The sequence below is a fragment of the Lutjanus erythropterus genome, chromosome 8, assembly GCF_056507025.1.
Source record: "Lutjanus erythropterus isolate fLutEry1 chromosome 8, fLutEry1.hap2, whole genome shotgun sequence".
Lineage (NCBI taxonomy): Eukaryota > Metazoa > Chordata > Actinopteri > Lutjaniformes > Lutjanidae > Lutjanus > Lutjanus erythropterus.
The window spans coordinates 39288903-39305623 of NC_139324.1; the positions used below are offsets into that span (position 1 = coordinate 39288903).

Below are 16721 nucleotides of genomic sequence, written 5' to 3' on the forward strand. Positions count from 1 at the left end.
AATGCAGACTGTTTCCGTCCCTGCAGGGTAAGGCAGGCTGAGCCCTTGATTCATTCAGTTATAGAGAAATCCTGATTGTTTAAACTTCAGGAAACAATGAAAATGTGTTGCAGACGGGTTTCACCAGAAAAGAAAAACAGCCTTGTGTGAACATGCTGCTGCTGCCAACAAACAGCAGCTCATCAGGATCCTCTGTAACGATTCACAGCAGCTGGAGAGGAGCCACCAACCGATGGATCGATTCCACTCAGCATCCTTGGGAGGTAGATTGACATGAATCAGACCGATCTGATGGAAAGTAACACTCGTCACTAACCTAATCCATTCTGTGAGACTTTTTCTTCTTGTTCGTGTTTGTTTTCAGTCTCTCCACCTCGCTACACCTGCTCCTCCACCTTGTTGGGGTCCACATCTACAGTGGGGGCCACCTGCATCGGCTTGCAGCAGCCGCCACAGACATACTTGAGGAAGCAGAGGTAGGCGCTGCCGGACACGATGACCGTGATGATGATGATGATAGTGGCGCCGAAGGCCGGCGACACGGTGTCTTCCAGGACAGACTTGAGGCCTCCCAGGCTGATCCCACCAGACGTCTTGATCAGCAGGCTCTCGTCGGGCTCTCTGGTGGCCTGACCTGAAGCAGAGAAGAGGAGGTCAGAGGTCAGGTGATTGTTGATTGTCATTTCAGACGCAAAATCTATTTTAAAAAGTCTGCCACACTGAGTCACTTTGTGCACATTTGTGTTAATTTCTTTAATGAAAACTAAGCCGAAAATCTTTTCTTCCACGATGAAATGTCACCGGTACTGAACTCATCAAATGCTGACTGTGACCCGTAGGGGATTTGAACAGGAAGCTTTTGGGTCTGAATAAATCTGGTGTCCATGATACAGAATTGTGCTGGAATATACAATCCTTGTCTGGCACAGTTCTTTGACCGCAGATCAGGCTAAAAGGCTGGAAAGTATGCAGACAAGGGCTCTTAAAATCACACTTGGCTGGAGGTACTCAGGGTCTTTGGAGGCTCTCTGTATTCTTGGATTAAGTGCTCTAACCGAGAGATGCACTCGACTCTGTCTTGACTTTGCCAGAAAGCTGCTCAAGTCCAACCTCAGCTGGACCTGATTACCTGTGAGGAGCTCTCAAACAAATTTACTGTTCTGAGAAGTCGATCTGAGACATATAGGAGATCACCCATCCCCTATATGTGCAGACTCCTAAATGACAGTGGTTTTGAGATATCAGATTTGTGATGTGGCATTAAGTTTACATTTTAAACTTTAAGTGCATTCTAAATTTTATGGTTTATAACAGTAAAATAATTCAGTCTTTAATGAAAAGTGTCTTTACGGACCCATGATAATGATGAAAGGTCAATAAACTAAACAACAGGGCTCAGGAGAAATAAATGAGATAATAGTTTGGCCCATTTTTGTTACAATGAAGCTGAGAACAGACAAATCAGAAAAAATCCATCCAGCTGTAAACAGAGAGGAGCCGTGAAAGAACTCAGCCTTTTAATCAGTCCCACAAAGACAAAAATAAATCCAACTTTGCAACAAGTTGAGCCTCATCTTTCTGCAAAACACGTCCACTTCACGCTTGGTTTTGTCTCACGTCTCATTATAACTAAAAATGTCAGCTGAGTGTATCTGAACAACAGCACCACACTACTGCATGTACATTTTAGCACTCCCATGGCGCCTTTGACACAGCAGTCATTTCAGGGGGGCTAAAGGGTGAAACACTGAGTTAATTTTGGTCCCATTGTGAGTAAATCAATATTTCTCGACTGTGGACCAGGTTTCTGAGTCTCTTGTTTGAGCCTCTTTATGGTTTGCACAGTTGGTTTTCTTTACATTTTAACGCTGTTGTGGGGTTTGTTAGAGCCTGCAGTGAATTTAAAGACTGAGAATTCCCCACTGGGATCATGTCTTTTCAGCTCAGGGTTGATTTCCTGCGGAGAATTCATTAAAGGAGTGACCTCGCTCTTGCAATTGTTTGCCACAAGATGAGAACTTTAGCAATACTCAGATATCATTTCATATGAATTCATATGTTCCTTTACAAGAATTACCTCCTCTATTGGAACGTTTTCAGGGAACAGCTCAAAAATATAATTCTAAATTCAGTGTCAAAACTAAATACTTCATCAAAAGGTTCTTCATTCCACAGTGTGTTTCACTTGTGAAGGTGTTTCTGAACATGAGGACGTCAACTCTGTCGCGAACAGGCTGTCCATTTTTATTTTGCCCCTTTATAAAGTTGTGAGCTTTACGAAAGACAGATTAAATTAAAATGTTCAAAGCTGATCTGGCAGCACCTGAGCTATCTGGACTTTTATGTCCTACTACATAAAACAGCTGGATCCCATAATACAATGTGATAGTGTCTTTGATTAGATCAGGTGTCTGCAACCTCTACTTTCAAAAGGGACATTTTTGGCCTAAAAATGAAAGAAAAATCTGTCTACAGCCACAATTATTTTTATATTTTCCTTAGAGACACAAGACTAGGCACTAGTTTATTGTCACAGCAGGGTCATGATAGACCTGTACCCCTGGATGTACCTTAAAGTTTTAAGGTCCAAGAAGACTCTGCAGTTCAGGGCAAAGCTTCTGAAAGGGATACAATTACACCAGAGCCTTTGTTGTAAAGCTACAATGCTAGCATTAGCACTGGCTTAATGTTAGCCTTTCCTGCTCATCTTACTTCGGGGCTAAGCCTGTCACTTTTACAGCAGCTGGAAACCAACAGACGAGACTTTTCTTGGTCTTGAGAAGCTGCAGCTGACTCTCTGAATCCTGAACTGTATATTTACTGCCACACTGACAACTTACTGCTGAGCAGCATCGCCACTCAGGCTGCCACTCGCTCTCCTTCATACACACTTACACACTGACCTGTTCCTTAAAGAAGCTGTGCTACGCTGATGACAGTACGCTTCAATAAAACCATTAAATAAGCTTCACTGAAGTGTACGTTAATTTCACTTTATTAGAAGTTTATATAAGTGTGCTTACAAAAAGTACACTTCAATATACGTTTATTTAAAGCTGCGCTTCAGTGTGAAAAAGTAGCACAAACAAGGTAAACAGTAATTTAAGTGTACTAAGTATACTTGATGTTGTTCCACTTAGCGCATAATAGTATAATAAATACACTTCAAAATTTAGCTTTTTTTTAAACTTTTACTACACAATTAGTTGTTCCAAAATATCAAACTTCAAGTTAACTAATCATTAAAAACATAAAGTATGCTGATGATTAGTCTGACTCCAGGATCACTCAAGTGTATTAAAATTCAGTATACTTAGCATATTTATTTTTCATCAGGGTAAACCTACCCACAACCTTCCCAGTGACCAGTGAGGTGATGAGAACTAGCCAGAGTAGGGTGGGTAATGACTTTGCCATCCTGGGACAAAAATAGGGGGGAGCGTTTAATATTTTTCTAGATAACTTACAATGTTTGGATCTGTTTTTTACAACTGAAATTACATTTTCTTATTACAGAGAGAGATTAAAATTGTGGATGAAAGGTTCTGTTTGGTATCAACCCAACCGCATTTTGACTGATTGGAGGTCAGAAACACCAGCTCAGGACTATTGTCTTCTGACTTGCAATGACTGTAGCAATAAAGCACTTCTGTGTGTCGGGTCACATCAGCACATTGTTAATTAAAAATGCTTTTTCAGCTCTCCTGCATCAGCAGGTAACCTCACCGCAGCAGCAGGAGGTTTTTCAAAGAGAAAAGATGACACGGCAGTGAAGCTGCTCAGCATCGAGGCAGTGATCCTGTCTGTTTAACAATTAACATACGGTTCTTCTGCGGGAGTAATATTCATTTTTTACTACTTCAAAGAAGCCGGCTCAATAATGCCTCCAGCACCATGGAAACAGCTGTTCAGACCTGCACCTTAGCTGCTCTTCTACCAATTAGTGAGAGTTTGATCAAAACTTGAAAGAGTCCAGAAGAGCTTCGCTCAGACTCCCACTGAACGCAGCAGGTAGACTGACTGCAGGTCCTCGCTCATTACTGGGGATCAGTTGGTAACAGCAGGCACAGGCGGCAGTTACAGAGCTGTTCCCCTCAATATATCATTGTAAACATAACTAGCCCGTATACACATCAATAATATGATAATATGCAATGAAAGGACTTGTGCTAATTATAGATGCAAAACAATCTGTTGTTGAGTTTTGAAAAACCTCACAGTGTTTTGTTTGGTCCACTGCCTGTCATCTCCCCCCCGACGCACACGAGTCCTTCATACAACTGTCACACAATCCGTCCTGAAGTAAAGTACAGATGCTCGAGTGAAAAAAGTAGAAATACTGTTTCTGTGCAAACTGAGCCTCACCCTCTGTCTGCGATTATTTTTTGTCTTTTACACCATTTTTGTCGTTACATCTTTGACAAGTGAAGAGGCCTCTTGGATGAGAGGCGAAACGTCTTCAAGAAAAACCCTTTTATGAATTGATTTTTGTCTTTTACATCTTTTACGTTATTTTCATCCTGTTATGTCTTTTACATTGTTTTTGTTTTGTTATGTCTTTTACGTCTTTTTTGTCTTGTTACGTGTTTTTACATTGTTTTCATCTTGTTACGTCTTACATCATGTTAGTCTTGTTATGTCTTTTTATGTAATTTCCCTCTTGGTACATCTTTTATATTGTTTTCATCGTTATATCTTTTTAAGATGTTTTTGCCTTGTTACGTCTTTTTATGTCATTTTTGTCTTGTCACGTCTTTTATGTTGTTTTCATCTTGTTTTTGGTTCGTTTTATTTTGAGTTTGAATGAGGCTGATCACAGTAATGTTAAAATCGCAGTTTTACAAAGTCTAGTGAGTTTGTTGAGATCAATAAATCAGCTGTTTCTGGTTAAACCAAACATCTCTTCCTCTTTAAAAAAAAATCTCTCCATAATGTTGTCAGACACTAACAAGAACAATCTGAGCCTGTCAGGGACAAAAACAAGCGTCAGCTGTCCTGCGCTCCGCGGTGCTTCCATCAGAGTTAGTTTTGTAGTTTGTGGTGATTTAGAGACTTGGTTTGTAAAGTTTACAGCCTGTCACGCTGTTGCATTGATCTGTGTACAATAATGGAGATAAACAACAAGAAACTTGTTTACTGACCACTTGTTTATCCTCTCTCATCAGTTAACAGACACAACATGTGGTCCTGAGGATATTTTTTAAATACGTGCGCCAGCTAGTATAAAATGTATGATTCCCTGTAATTCCTCGTGTAAATGTTCTCCCTGTGCATTTTTGTAACTTCTGCACTCCTCGATTTGAAGAATCTCAGTCGACTGACAGATTTCTGATGATTTGAATCTTGGACTTTCAGGGAGCAGTCATATTCTATCTATCTTCTATCAGCTTTGACCTGTTGACTGGAACTAACATGATGTCTAATGCAACAATATGAAATCAATTTCCACTTATTTTTTATTTTTTACATAGTTCACAGACCTCCTCATTAGCCCTGTCTACTCGGTGCATCAAGCACTTCTGGAAGAAAATCAGCAGCTATTGTATCGTCTCTTCCCTGCAGCCTCCGTCACAGATTCCTCTTCTCTTTGCTGTGACATGAGCTCATTAAATCTATTTAAGGAAAAAACTGCTGTTGTGGTGAATTTGAGGCTTATCAGCTTAGAAAAACACATCAATCACCCAGCACACACTTGCAGACCACCCGGGTGTCATTAATTCCACATGGAACCTCCAATTACACACACACACACACACACACACACAGAGTACCATTCCCTTATTCCTTCAGTCACCTATAAGAACACACATTTAGTCAATAGTCAGTCTACATTTGATTAATGAGCCAGTTATCAAAACAACACTAAGATTTTCTTCACACAGTCAGTGAACATGTCATCAGGTTTCATGCATGAATCGTTTGTATGCCCAGATTTGATTTGATCTTAAATCGTACGTGTGAACAATTTAAGAAATTTTGTGGCATTCATCAACACTTTCAAACCTCAGCTCAGATCTGCACGACTATAAGCACATTATCAGCCTCACACTTTTTTGCAGAATACTGCACACAGTGTTTTGAAAATCACACATCTCAACATTAGACACACAAATCTAACATGTCACTTTTCTGCCCTTTCAAAGCTCTGCCTTTCAGAATACCACACCTCTATCATTTCGACAAAAGCACAGATGAAAACCATCTTTTCACTATAATCAGTTCTCTGTTGCTACCACACATATTCTGTTCAATGTTGTGACCATGTGACCATGTGACATTTGAAATGAATGTTGATTGGTCTACATGTGAATGAAGTCCTGTGTGTAGATCCAACCAGGTGAAGAGATGACGCTGGTGGTTTCTGTAATTTATTCTCAGTTATTTCTTTTTGTCTTGCTGTGTTCAAGTAGTGCACTACATTCTCTTTATAATATGTTCTGTTCTGAGTAAAATACGACCTTGGGAAATTAATGAATGTATTGTCGTGGAGAGAGACAATTATTGTCATCAGTGTGCATCACGGCCTTGTGTGTTGTGTCTAGTCAATATATTCATGTGCTTTACTCTGACAGTGTCTCTGAAAAATCATTTGAAAAGAAGAAATGTGGAAACAGAGACAGATAATATGGACCACCTGGGTTTTTAGAAATTATTGTATAGTTTTTAAATGAACTGTTTCATTTAGCAAGATATCTAAAGTGTTCTGCTTTACAGTGTTGCAGCAGTAAAGTGGAGAGCAAAAATACAAAGATGGTGTATAAGTGAAGTATAGCACCATACATATGATAAAAAAAACACTTAAACATTTATTTTCACCTCATGGGAACTTTAATGTTTTAAAATCAAAGATAAAGTCATACCTGTTTTCTAGTTTTAAATGAAGTTTAGACTATATAATATTGTAATAGTTTCTGTTCGGCATTTTACTTTTTATTCTGACATTTTATCAGGTGATTTCATTATAAGAGGCTTATGTAAAGCACTTTGTGGAGGAGCCATCTTTCACTGTGACTATGGAGGAACAAACTCTACAGTTTCCATTAATAACTGCTTTTAAGAGACGGTAATGTGGGACGTTATTAGCAGAAAATATTGGTTGGGGAAAGCAAAACCAATTAAATAAACAATGACCCTGCCTCGAGACTTCCAGTTACAAAGCATTATGCTGAAAAGAAATAAAAGCAAACACAAATGAGATTAGTGTTTGTTTTTTCTTTCCTTTTTACCCTTGTTAATGCTAAAACATGAATGCAGAGTGGCTGGTTTTGTTTCTGAAGAGAGGAAAATGTGTCAAACATGACGGATTAACGCTGCAGCTGCAACACAAAAGGATCAGCAAATTTTCAGTTAAGAATTGCTTGTTGTTTCCTGCGATGATTAATGTTTTTCTTCACCGAATCTTCTAATTTAGACTCCGATCTCAGCCGGCCAAGCTGCAGGTAATCACATACTGTGTGTGGTCTGTTGTTGTAAATGGATGTGAAATCCTATTATGCTCAGCACACACACACACACACACACACACACACACACACACACACACACAGACGGACACGAGAGGGGAGACTGAATTAATTCAGCGCTGCTGAGGCGCCACATCCAGCCACAAAACTGATGAATCTCCTGTCCAAACACTTCTGTCAACATTCACAACAGACACAGGACTAATGGAAGTGTTCTCACTCACTCTCTGTACTGATACCATCTCATCACCTCCTTACTGAGACACAGAGGAAGAGCTGAGAGGAATACAGAGCAGGTAAAATCTGACAACCACATCTCCTACAGCAAACTGTTACTTCAGTATCAACACAGGACACAGTCTGACCTTCATACAGCAGGACGGAGACCACACTGGACAGATGCTTTCATCATGATCTTTGCCTCATAAAGCCTTTTAGTTTACTCGCCTACTTAAAGGGATAGTTCAGGTTATTACTGACAGTACATGGCAGTCGACACACCCCCACCGTTACCGGAGCAGGAAGCTAAGCGATGTCCTGCTGTGGACAGGGTCAGCAGCAACACAGACAGTATCAGTTTAAGTGTATGCAGTATTTATAATATTTTCACCACTTTGCCTTGCTGTCTGGCAGACTTTTCTGTTATGAGACAAATATCGTTCTCTCTTGGTCAACCAGACTTTTTTGCAGAAACAGTCATTTTACCTCACAGAAAACAGGAGTTGTTGGTCTACTGCTGCCTCCATCTGTTAGTTTGTTTGAATTGTTGTGTGACTTCGGTAAATCTAAACTAACCCTTTAAAAACTAACCCTTTAGGTCAGGGGTCCGCAACCTGCGGCTCCAGAGCTGAATGCGGCTCTTTGGCCCCTCTGAAAAAAAAAACAAAAAACGGTGTGAAGTAGGGATGATGATGATTAATTGAGGACCTTTAATCAGTTGTTAAAAATTTGGTCAATCAAGTAAAATTTAACTGATACCAAAACTACCAAATAAAGATCTGAAATATAACAGATTATTTTTATGAGTACACTCCGATGTTTTCTGATATTTAAGTCTGCGTGTTTAATATCAACGTTTATGTCTTTATATGTTTGAGAATACATGTGTCTCTGAAGAAGTAAAGCTTTGATTGAAGAGGAAAAAATGCATTTGGTTTTGTTTGATACAAGCAAACTTTGTAGGTTTTACCTGACAATTAATTGATTAATTTATCATCGTTTCCAATGACCGATTAAGGAAAGTGCTTACAATTTGCAACCCTATTCTAAAGTGAGTCTTACATTCTGCAAGTGTTCAAATGTGTAGGTTTTACACCAAATAAAAAAAATAGTTTAAATATTTTGTCAACTAAAATGAGCATACTACTGTTAGTTTGTATTTTCTGAGACCATTTGTCCAAAATAATGTCAATGAAATGTCAAAAAGGGAAATATTCTCAAACCTATTTTTCTCATTAAACAGAAAAATACAAATGTTCACCATCTAAATTTCTCTTCTACCACACTAAGACAACCGTCTTGGTCAGTCTTTCCACTGTTATGACGGCCATTTGTTTAGACTTCAAGTCTTTTGTGTTTTTGACAACATGCACCTAAAAGTGAGGCTTGTGCCCAGTAAGATGGCACTGAAAACAATTTCATCCACATTTTTTTTAACCTAGGTGGAGCAGAGTGTGTTCTACATCCTGAGACCAGCTTGCTCTGGACTGCAGACTCTCCTTCAATTCACCCAGCAGCTTGTAAGAAAGAAACAGCAGCTTCTTTTTCTGCAGTGGTTTTTGAGGACAAACTGTACATTTACTGCCACTAGACAACTTCACAGCTAAACTTTAATCCCTCTACTCTGATCACCTGCACTTTTTTCCGTTCTCGTGAGTGTGATGCTGACTCCTGCAGTCCCAGCGAACTGTGTAATTTAAAACAAAATATTCCATTATTGAATGAAGAAGTTAAAAAGCCACGATGCAAATTACACACACAGTGAACACAGTATTAATCTATTTTGATTTGCTAATTCTATTTTGTTGATTTTGTTGTTGATTAACACATTAAAGCTCATTATTATTTCATTCCGAGTCTCACATCAAAAAGTTTAGTCTCCCTGTGGAAAGAGGCACTCTGTCTGGTCAGAACTCAGATGAAAGGCCTGGAAGTTTGTTTGTACCCAACAGAAAATACAGAAAATTATAAATGTGGTGAATGTTCGAAGTTCTCTTTCATTCATATTGTCATTCAAGGGTGAATGTGTTCTTGCATGAAGCACTGTGTTTTGCTCCTCTCAAAGAAAATGACAGTTTTCTTTTTCTGAGTCATTCTTTTGTCGTACCTTTCAATTTTACAGGTGTGTTACTGAAGGTTAAACTTGAGGAAAAGTGCTGTGACCATACAGTAACAGTCAGAAAGAGCAGAGACACGAAAAAGGTCATTGAGGCTCTCCAGGAAACCACTGGTGCTCTTCTAAACAAGATAGCTGCTGAAAGTTGAAGTATCAGCTGAAGTGTAAGAGATGAAAGTAGTTGAAGCGTCAGTTGAATTATTTGCTGGTACATTAATCTGATTTTATGTCCTCCAGAAGATGATGATGAAAAATATCGTACAGAGATTTTAAGAGATGGAAGAAGACACTTTTAATGACTGCATGTAAACCTACTTTGACATATTCACGGGGGGTCCAACAACATTGTTCATTTCTAAGTTATATTTTATTTTCTGTACATTAAGGTTGTTGGGATAAATAATAATAATATAATATGTCAGTGCTGTGTGTTTATTCTCTTATCACATTCCAGTTTCATCCTCTGATGTAAAAACAAATGTCTCGGTTCATTTTGATTCACGACCTCCTGGTATTAGTTTACATTCACAAAGATCAGATGATGATGTGATACCTGATAGTCTAAATAAAAGCCTTGAAGAGTGCAAGACGTCTCTTTATTTCTCTGTAGTTATCACGTGATATGTGATTCGCGCACACTGACTGATTAAGAAACAGTCGCAGCTGTGGTACTTGATTAAGTGAAACTGAAAAAAAACCCAGCATCTCTACGAGTCTATCTGCCTGAATCTTGAGCCGAATAAAGAGTTAAATTGTCTGCAGGGTAACAAGAACGCCAGGAGAACTGAGAGGGCACGTTATAATCCCAGTGTACTGTGACATTTGTTCATTTCTCCTGCAAAGACCTGATGAGTCATTTACAGGCAATAAAAGCAGGACTATCCCTCACTGGACTCATTACTGCAGGAACACAAATTCACACAGCCAACAGTTTCATCTAAAGCAGCAGCATCATTAGCAGAGCATCCCTCACAGAGTGATTTCAATTAATAAAATCAACAAAATGAGTGATTTCTCCCACTGATAAGTACCTCATACAACTATTCTTCAAACTATCCCTTTAACAGGAACAGCCCGCCGTGACCATCTTTGGTGAAACGGTTTCTGCCTCACTGTTGTCTTAGTGAGGCTCCTGAAATTATTTTAATCACCATGTGCTCTTACAGTCTTGTAATTACTGGGTGCAGCTGCCTATTTTCTTTTATTTCAGATGAGGTGAGCCGATGCAGAGAGCAGAGTGATGGCTGACTGAGAAATCTCATCGCCGTAGAGACAGAAATCTCTCGTTTTTTTTGTTTGTTTGTTTTTTTTGTTTTTTAGTCTTCTGAGGTCTCATTAATGAACCATGCCTATGCAGTGTTTTGTGTGCAAACTGCACACTTCACATACAGAATGATTTATCTCATGTGACTTTTGAGGCACTCCTGAATGCAGAGACTACTAGCTGGAGAGAAAGGACAGAAGTAAAAGCACACAGGAATCAGACAGGAAAATAATTAAATATCATAATTATTCCTCAATGCAAGGGCGTAGAGGGTTTAAGATGACTTAAAATTTTAAGGCAACGTGCTGCAATAGATTTTTTTTCTTCTTTAGATAATTTTGAATCTTTGACTTTTAGATCCAAGTTATTCACGGTGTAATTTTCCAGAGTAGCTAGCAGAGCGGTCTCGAGGCCTGGTTCTACGAGAGTGTAAAAAATGCATTGATCCCTCAGTTTAATATTTTGCACCCTCAGTTGAAATATGAATAATAACTGCCAAGTGCAAGGTGGTAGGTGCCACGTGCGTCTCCATGTACACCTTCTGTTTTGGGTCGTGTGTATGCAGCAGCACACCATGCATTCACGTCACTGATCTCGTCGCTCTGAAACAGCTGAGATAATCATGGTTCACTTCCATTGTTTGGAAGATTCTGCAGTGCTGTTTTCCAGCTGTGTGGTTTGTGGACTGAAAAAAACGAGGGTGAGTAGACAAGGACTGAATTTTCATTTTTGAACGAACTATCCCTTTAAGCAACATCACACTCGAAGTCGTGCTGTTGTAGTAAACATTCACTCATTAATTTGGCTCCACCCACACAAACAGTTCCACAACCGGACTGTTGCCTGGCTACACAAACATTTCCCCCCGCGGTGATGTTAGCTTGCCAGGTGCTCCGTGTACGTCTGCATGTTACTGCAGCAGAGCTCTTCTTCATGAATAAAACTTCCTCAAGACTCAACATAAAATCCAGTTGAGTTTGGTTTGATTTATTTTAAACATTTCAAAAAAATACAACATATGTAGAAAAAAAAACAATACAAAACAGAAATGAGGGTTGCACCGATACTGATACCTGCATCAGGCATCAGGTCTGATACTGTCCTCACGTACTTGTACTCATAAAACTACTCTGATACCCTATACCTGTGTGTGTGTGTGTGTGTGTGTGTGTGTGTGTGTGTGTGTGTGTGTGTGTGTGCGCGTGTGTGTGTGTGTGTGTGTGTGTGTTGGCATGGTCGTGGTCTCCCCCTCTTCACTCTCCAGCTCTGCTCTCACTGCACCTGTTCATCATCAGTAATCAGCACACCTGCCTGCCATCACAAGGATTGACCCGCTCTTCATCTCATCGTCTTCGTCGGGCCGCTCGCCAGCTCCCCTTTCCTCAGATTCCTCTGCCAGATCTCCTCCTGGATCCCTTCTTCCCCCCAGACACCACTTCTTCTTCCCTGCTGCTCTGTGATCATTAAGACTTCAGTTTTTCGCTTTATGTATTCAGAATTCAATTGATCAGAAGTTGAAAAACGGATCCAAACGTGAAAACGGTTTTCACGTGTTTGGACCTGTTTTTCAATTGACAAGATTGTGACACAATTAATTAATTGAGACGTACATGCATGATTTCAGCTGTGATTGGTGGAACTCACAGGAAACTACAATGATTGGTCAAATTTGTGGAAAAAGTTGCAATGCAGCACAGAACTCCCAGGGATTGGCTGAATTTGCATTAACTGTATTGATCGTAATCCCACTTCAAGTAATCCAGGCTTTAGGTTTATTACAGACTAACATTCATTATTATAATGCGACACTGAAACTAACTCCAGTCATAATAGATTGTATGAACTTAAATAAAATGAAAAACATCCTCATAATTAAGTATTATTCCCTCCTCTGAAAGACCACCCTGTGAGACCTCGTGAGTACAGAGAAAGAAAACTGGGTCAGTTTGTTATCTGTCACAGACAGAGGAGTGTAGAGTTGAAGGACAGAGAGCAGAAGCAGAGGATTTAACATCCTCCTCCTCATCCTCCTCGGAGTTGCTTCCTGCTGTCTACTTGAATTCTCCTCTTGGCTCGACGTGGTTTGATCCTCCATTTTCATCCTCAGCATCGTGAATCAGCTGCTCTCCACATGCTCGCCTTTTTCCCTCAGAGTCTGTGTGATGACATGTGGTCCGGACTCTGTTCTCATCATCACTCAGCTCAACCAATGACATTATTTCCGCTTTCCAATCCTCTTCACTTTCAACCAAAGTGCTCAGATCTGCTGATGTCCTGGGAGAAAGCAGATCGATAACCGACGACGGGACGAGAAATGAACATGTCAGTGAGATACATTATCTCACAGGTCCACCTGTTTTCATGGTTGGACCTATTTTTCAACTACTGATCAATCTGGCTATAACATTTCCACTAATCGATTAGTTGTTCAGTCCATAAAATGTTGAAAAAAGTCTAAGATGACGTTCTCAAATGTCTTGTTTTGTCCACAACCCAAAGAGAGGAGTAAAGAAACCAGAAGCTGAAAATCAGAGAATTTTGACTTGGTTTCATAAAAAAAAAGACCCAAAATGATGAATTGGTTATCAAAATAGATGCAAATCAATTTAATAGACAGTAAATAATAGATCAATCATTGCAGCTCTCAGTGTTTTATGTTGGTTGTTGGCTGTTTCTTCCTTTGTTGCACACAATTTACTGATTGATTGATCAATTTAAAAACTAATAATGTTTAAATTTCCACCCGGTGAAGCATTATTTCACCAGAGGCCATGATAATGAATTGGCAGCTGTGTGTTCGCTGTGAATGGTCATATATTGTTTTTTATTTTAAAATTTTACTTCTCCTAATAATCCACATGTTTACGTTATTAAGCGGATGCACATCTGTCCACACTGCAGCAGTCTCCGTCAGTACTGTTCCAGTTTAAACAATTTAACACCTTAAAAAAAATCTAACATTTTAATATCACTGTTGCCATTTTAGTTAAATGACTGCAGAGTGATAATTTATGACGTGGGAGGGTTTAACAATTACTGCAGATGTAATTAGGACCTGCAGGACCATCTGTACAGCAGCTTGAGAATAATGAGAGGCTGCAGGAGGAGACGGGCAGCTCTCTCTGATTCTCATCTGACTCACGGTGACTCGGATACGTGTGGGAGTCTCAGAGACGCTGAAGCAGATCTGCTGTCGGGGGTTTCTTATCTGGGTAATTGCATCTCTTGTGCAGGAGAGTGGAGGCACGATGCAACACATGACGCCATACACAGTTAGGATATTTTTTATGATGAATATAAGCCACGGGGAAGAGGGGAATTGGACTTCTGGTGGAGGAAACAAAAAAACATCAGAGTCCATAAAGCCAGAGGAGGGGTGGATGGATAGTATTTAATTTGAATGTATTTAAAAAACCCATTTTATTACTTTGAAGTATTTTGTATTTTGCAGAGCAGAAAAAAATCTAATATATATATATATATGTATATATATATATATATATATATATATATATATACAATATTCTCACACAGTTTTATCCACAGATTTAAACTGAAGAGAATAACTGTAAAACAATGATTCTCATCACAGTCATATGACCTGTGCTGCACGCTCATTTTGGCCCAGCGCTCCCCTACACATTATCCTGGTCACCTAGTAAATACAATTGAGCCTTTTCGTCTTGCCTGCATATTATGATTATTATTCTGTATTTTCTCATTAAAAAGCACGCCATTAAAAGCCAAACTATCAGAGGTCACTCAGTAGAGTGCAGATGAAGCACCTACTGCAATGTCACCACAACTGTCAGATGCAACCAGCAATTTGCAGAGATTTGCAGCATCATTAACATGACCTCCACATACACTGTCCTGAGCTGAAACAACATTTCAAAACAGTGCAGTTGTTGATCCCTTGCGGCCCCTAGTAGCCGGTTGAGAGGAAACATTTGTCTCCACCAACCAGTGAAGTTAAAGTTTACATCCGCGTCTGTCCACATTCATATAACGTCTGTAGTAAAGACTGTGAAGGAATGCTTCCGTTTAGAGGGATGGTTGTACACATCCTCAGAAATAAACAGTACGTAAAAGCAAACATGTGGTTAAACAGCAAATATATCTCCAGTCTAAGAATCATTATCAACCTACAGCAAAGATATATGAAAAATATTCATTTATATTTAATTTTAATGCAAAGCCTCAGGGAGCCTCTGGAGAGGGACTATATGGACACATGCAGCTCCAGAGCTGCAGGTTGCAGCCCTGGATAAACATATATAATCAAAATATGATTAGATATTAAGTCTAAGTCAAGCTTCCTTTCTAAAATAGTCAAGAACTGCAATTGGCAAACACATGATGTTCTCAACAAGCTACAAACCTCCCAGCATGCACCCCTGAATTCACAGCCTCCCTTGATTTGTTTCACTTTCAGAATTTGATCCCTTCAGTCCAGCAACATTTACAAAGTCTAGAAGACTTTACAGCAGAAGTAAACTATATTATTATATTTAATCTTAAACTTATGCATAATTTTTAAGGGCATGCCCGCTTTTAGTGACAGGTGAGTGCCGTCACAGATGACTCGCCGCTATGTTTATCTATGTAAGGATTAGCCAGGAGTTAGCCGAGCAGGCGCTGCCAAGAAAACAAAGACCAGAGCCACCGCACTGAGCTTCAGAACGGCTCATCAGAAACCTGTGGGTGATGTCACAGATGCTCCGCCCACTCTTTAATATTCTGTCTATGGCTGAGACGCATACTGAGGCTATTAAATACCTAAAATCTGATAATATTAGTCTTTATTAATTAGAATAGAGATTAAACTATAATAAATAATCCTCATCAATTAGTATTATTGTTTGATTACTGTACTTTAAAAAACTGAAAGTAAATTCTGTCCAGCATTAATCAAAGTGTCTCCAGACACAGACGCAGCAGCACACAAAGGACATGATGTCATTTCTTATTGTTTAGAGGTTTTCAAAATAAGAGTTGGTGAAAAGATTTCAGTGTTTGTATCAGCACTTTTTAACAATACTGTCACCATAATCTTGTTTCAAAATTTTAAGTTGTCTCAACTATTTTTTTACAGTGCACATTTTCCATATAAGTATTTTGTGTTTTGACACATCAGATTTTATTTGTGATGTGCAGCAGGATGTTTTTGATGTATTTGTTTCCCTCTCTGTGGATGTTGAGGGCCGATGATACTCACAGCTCACAGCTGGTAATGCCACATAGACGAAGAGCAGAAGAGTCACCAAGGAGAAACGCTCGGGAAACATTTTCCACCTGAGAGAGAAACAGACGGGTTCAGGATGAGCTGCATGAAACATCTGCAAGAAAGAATACAGCTGCAGTCTGACTGTTTTAAATGAGATCCATGAAGAGAAACGAGGCAGTTTAAAACGCGTTTTCCACAGCAGATCGATCGGACGAGCAACATTTCAGTCTCCTAAATAACACAGTCCTTTGCAGATCCTCTGCTATGCTGCTAAAGTCCACCTTGAAAAAGGCAGTGCTATCAAGTTAGCCACCTATCTACAGCATCAGTCTCAACTGTTTCTCTCCAGAGATATATCTGTCTCTCAGGACGGACTGAGAGGATTATTTTCAGTCTCACCCACTGTGAATCAAAAAGAGATTGGTTAATTCA

The 16721-nt window shown here is 39.5% G+C and overlaps 1 protein-coding gene across 1 annotated transcript; it reads right to left on the reverse strand.

Annotated features, from left to right (window-relative positions):
- Positions 1 to 281: 281 nt before the first annotated feature.
- On the reverse strand, positions 282 to 16356 carry LOC146323320 (uncharacterized). The gene is made up of 2 exons (XM_084724187.1): positions 16281 to 16356; positions 282 to 634 (listed from the first exon to the last, which is right to left on the reverse strand). The coding sequence occupies exons 1-2, from the start codon at positions 16348 to 16350 to the stop codon at positions 378 to 380; spliced, it is 327 nt and encodes a 108-aa protein (XP_084580313.1). The 5' UTR covers positions 16351 to 16356; the 3' UTR covers positions 282 to 377.
- Positions 16357 to 16721: the final 365 nt, after the last annotated feature.

Bases quoted from the DNA above. Each gene is read 5' to 3' on its own strand.
- LOC146323320 (XM_084724187.1), bottom strand. From the start codon at position 16,350: ATGTTTCCCGAGCGTTTCTCCTTGGTGACTCTTCTGCTCTTCGTCTAT. The intron at 635-16,280 runs GTGAGTATCATC...TCTCTGCTTCAG, and splicing joins GGCATTACCAGCTGTGAGCT to GTCAGGCCACCAGAGAGCCC.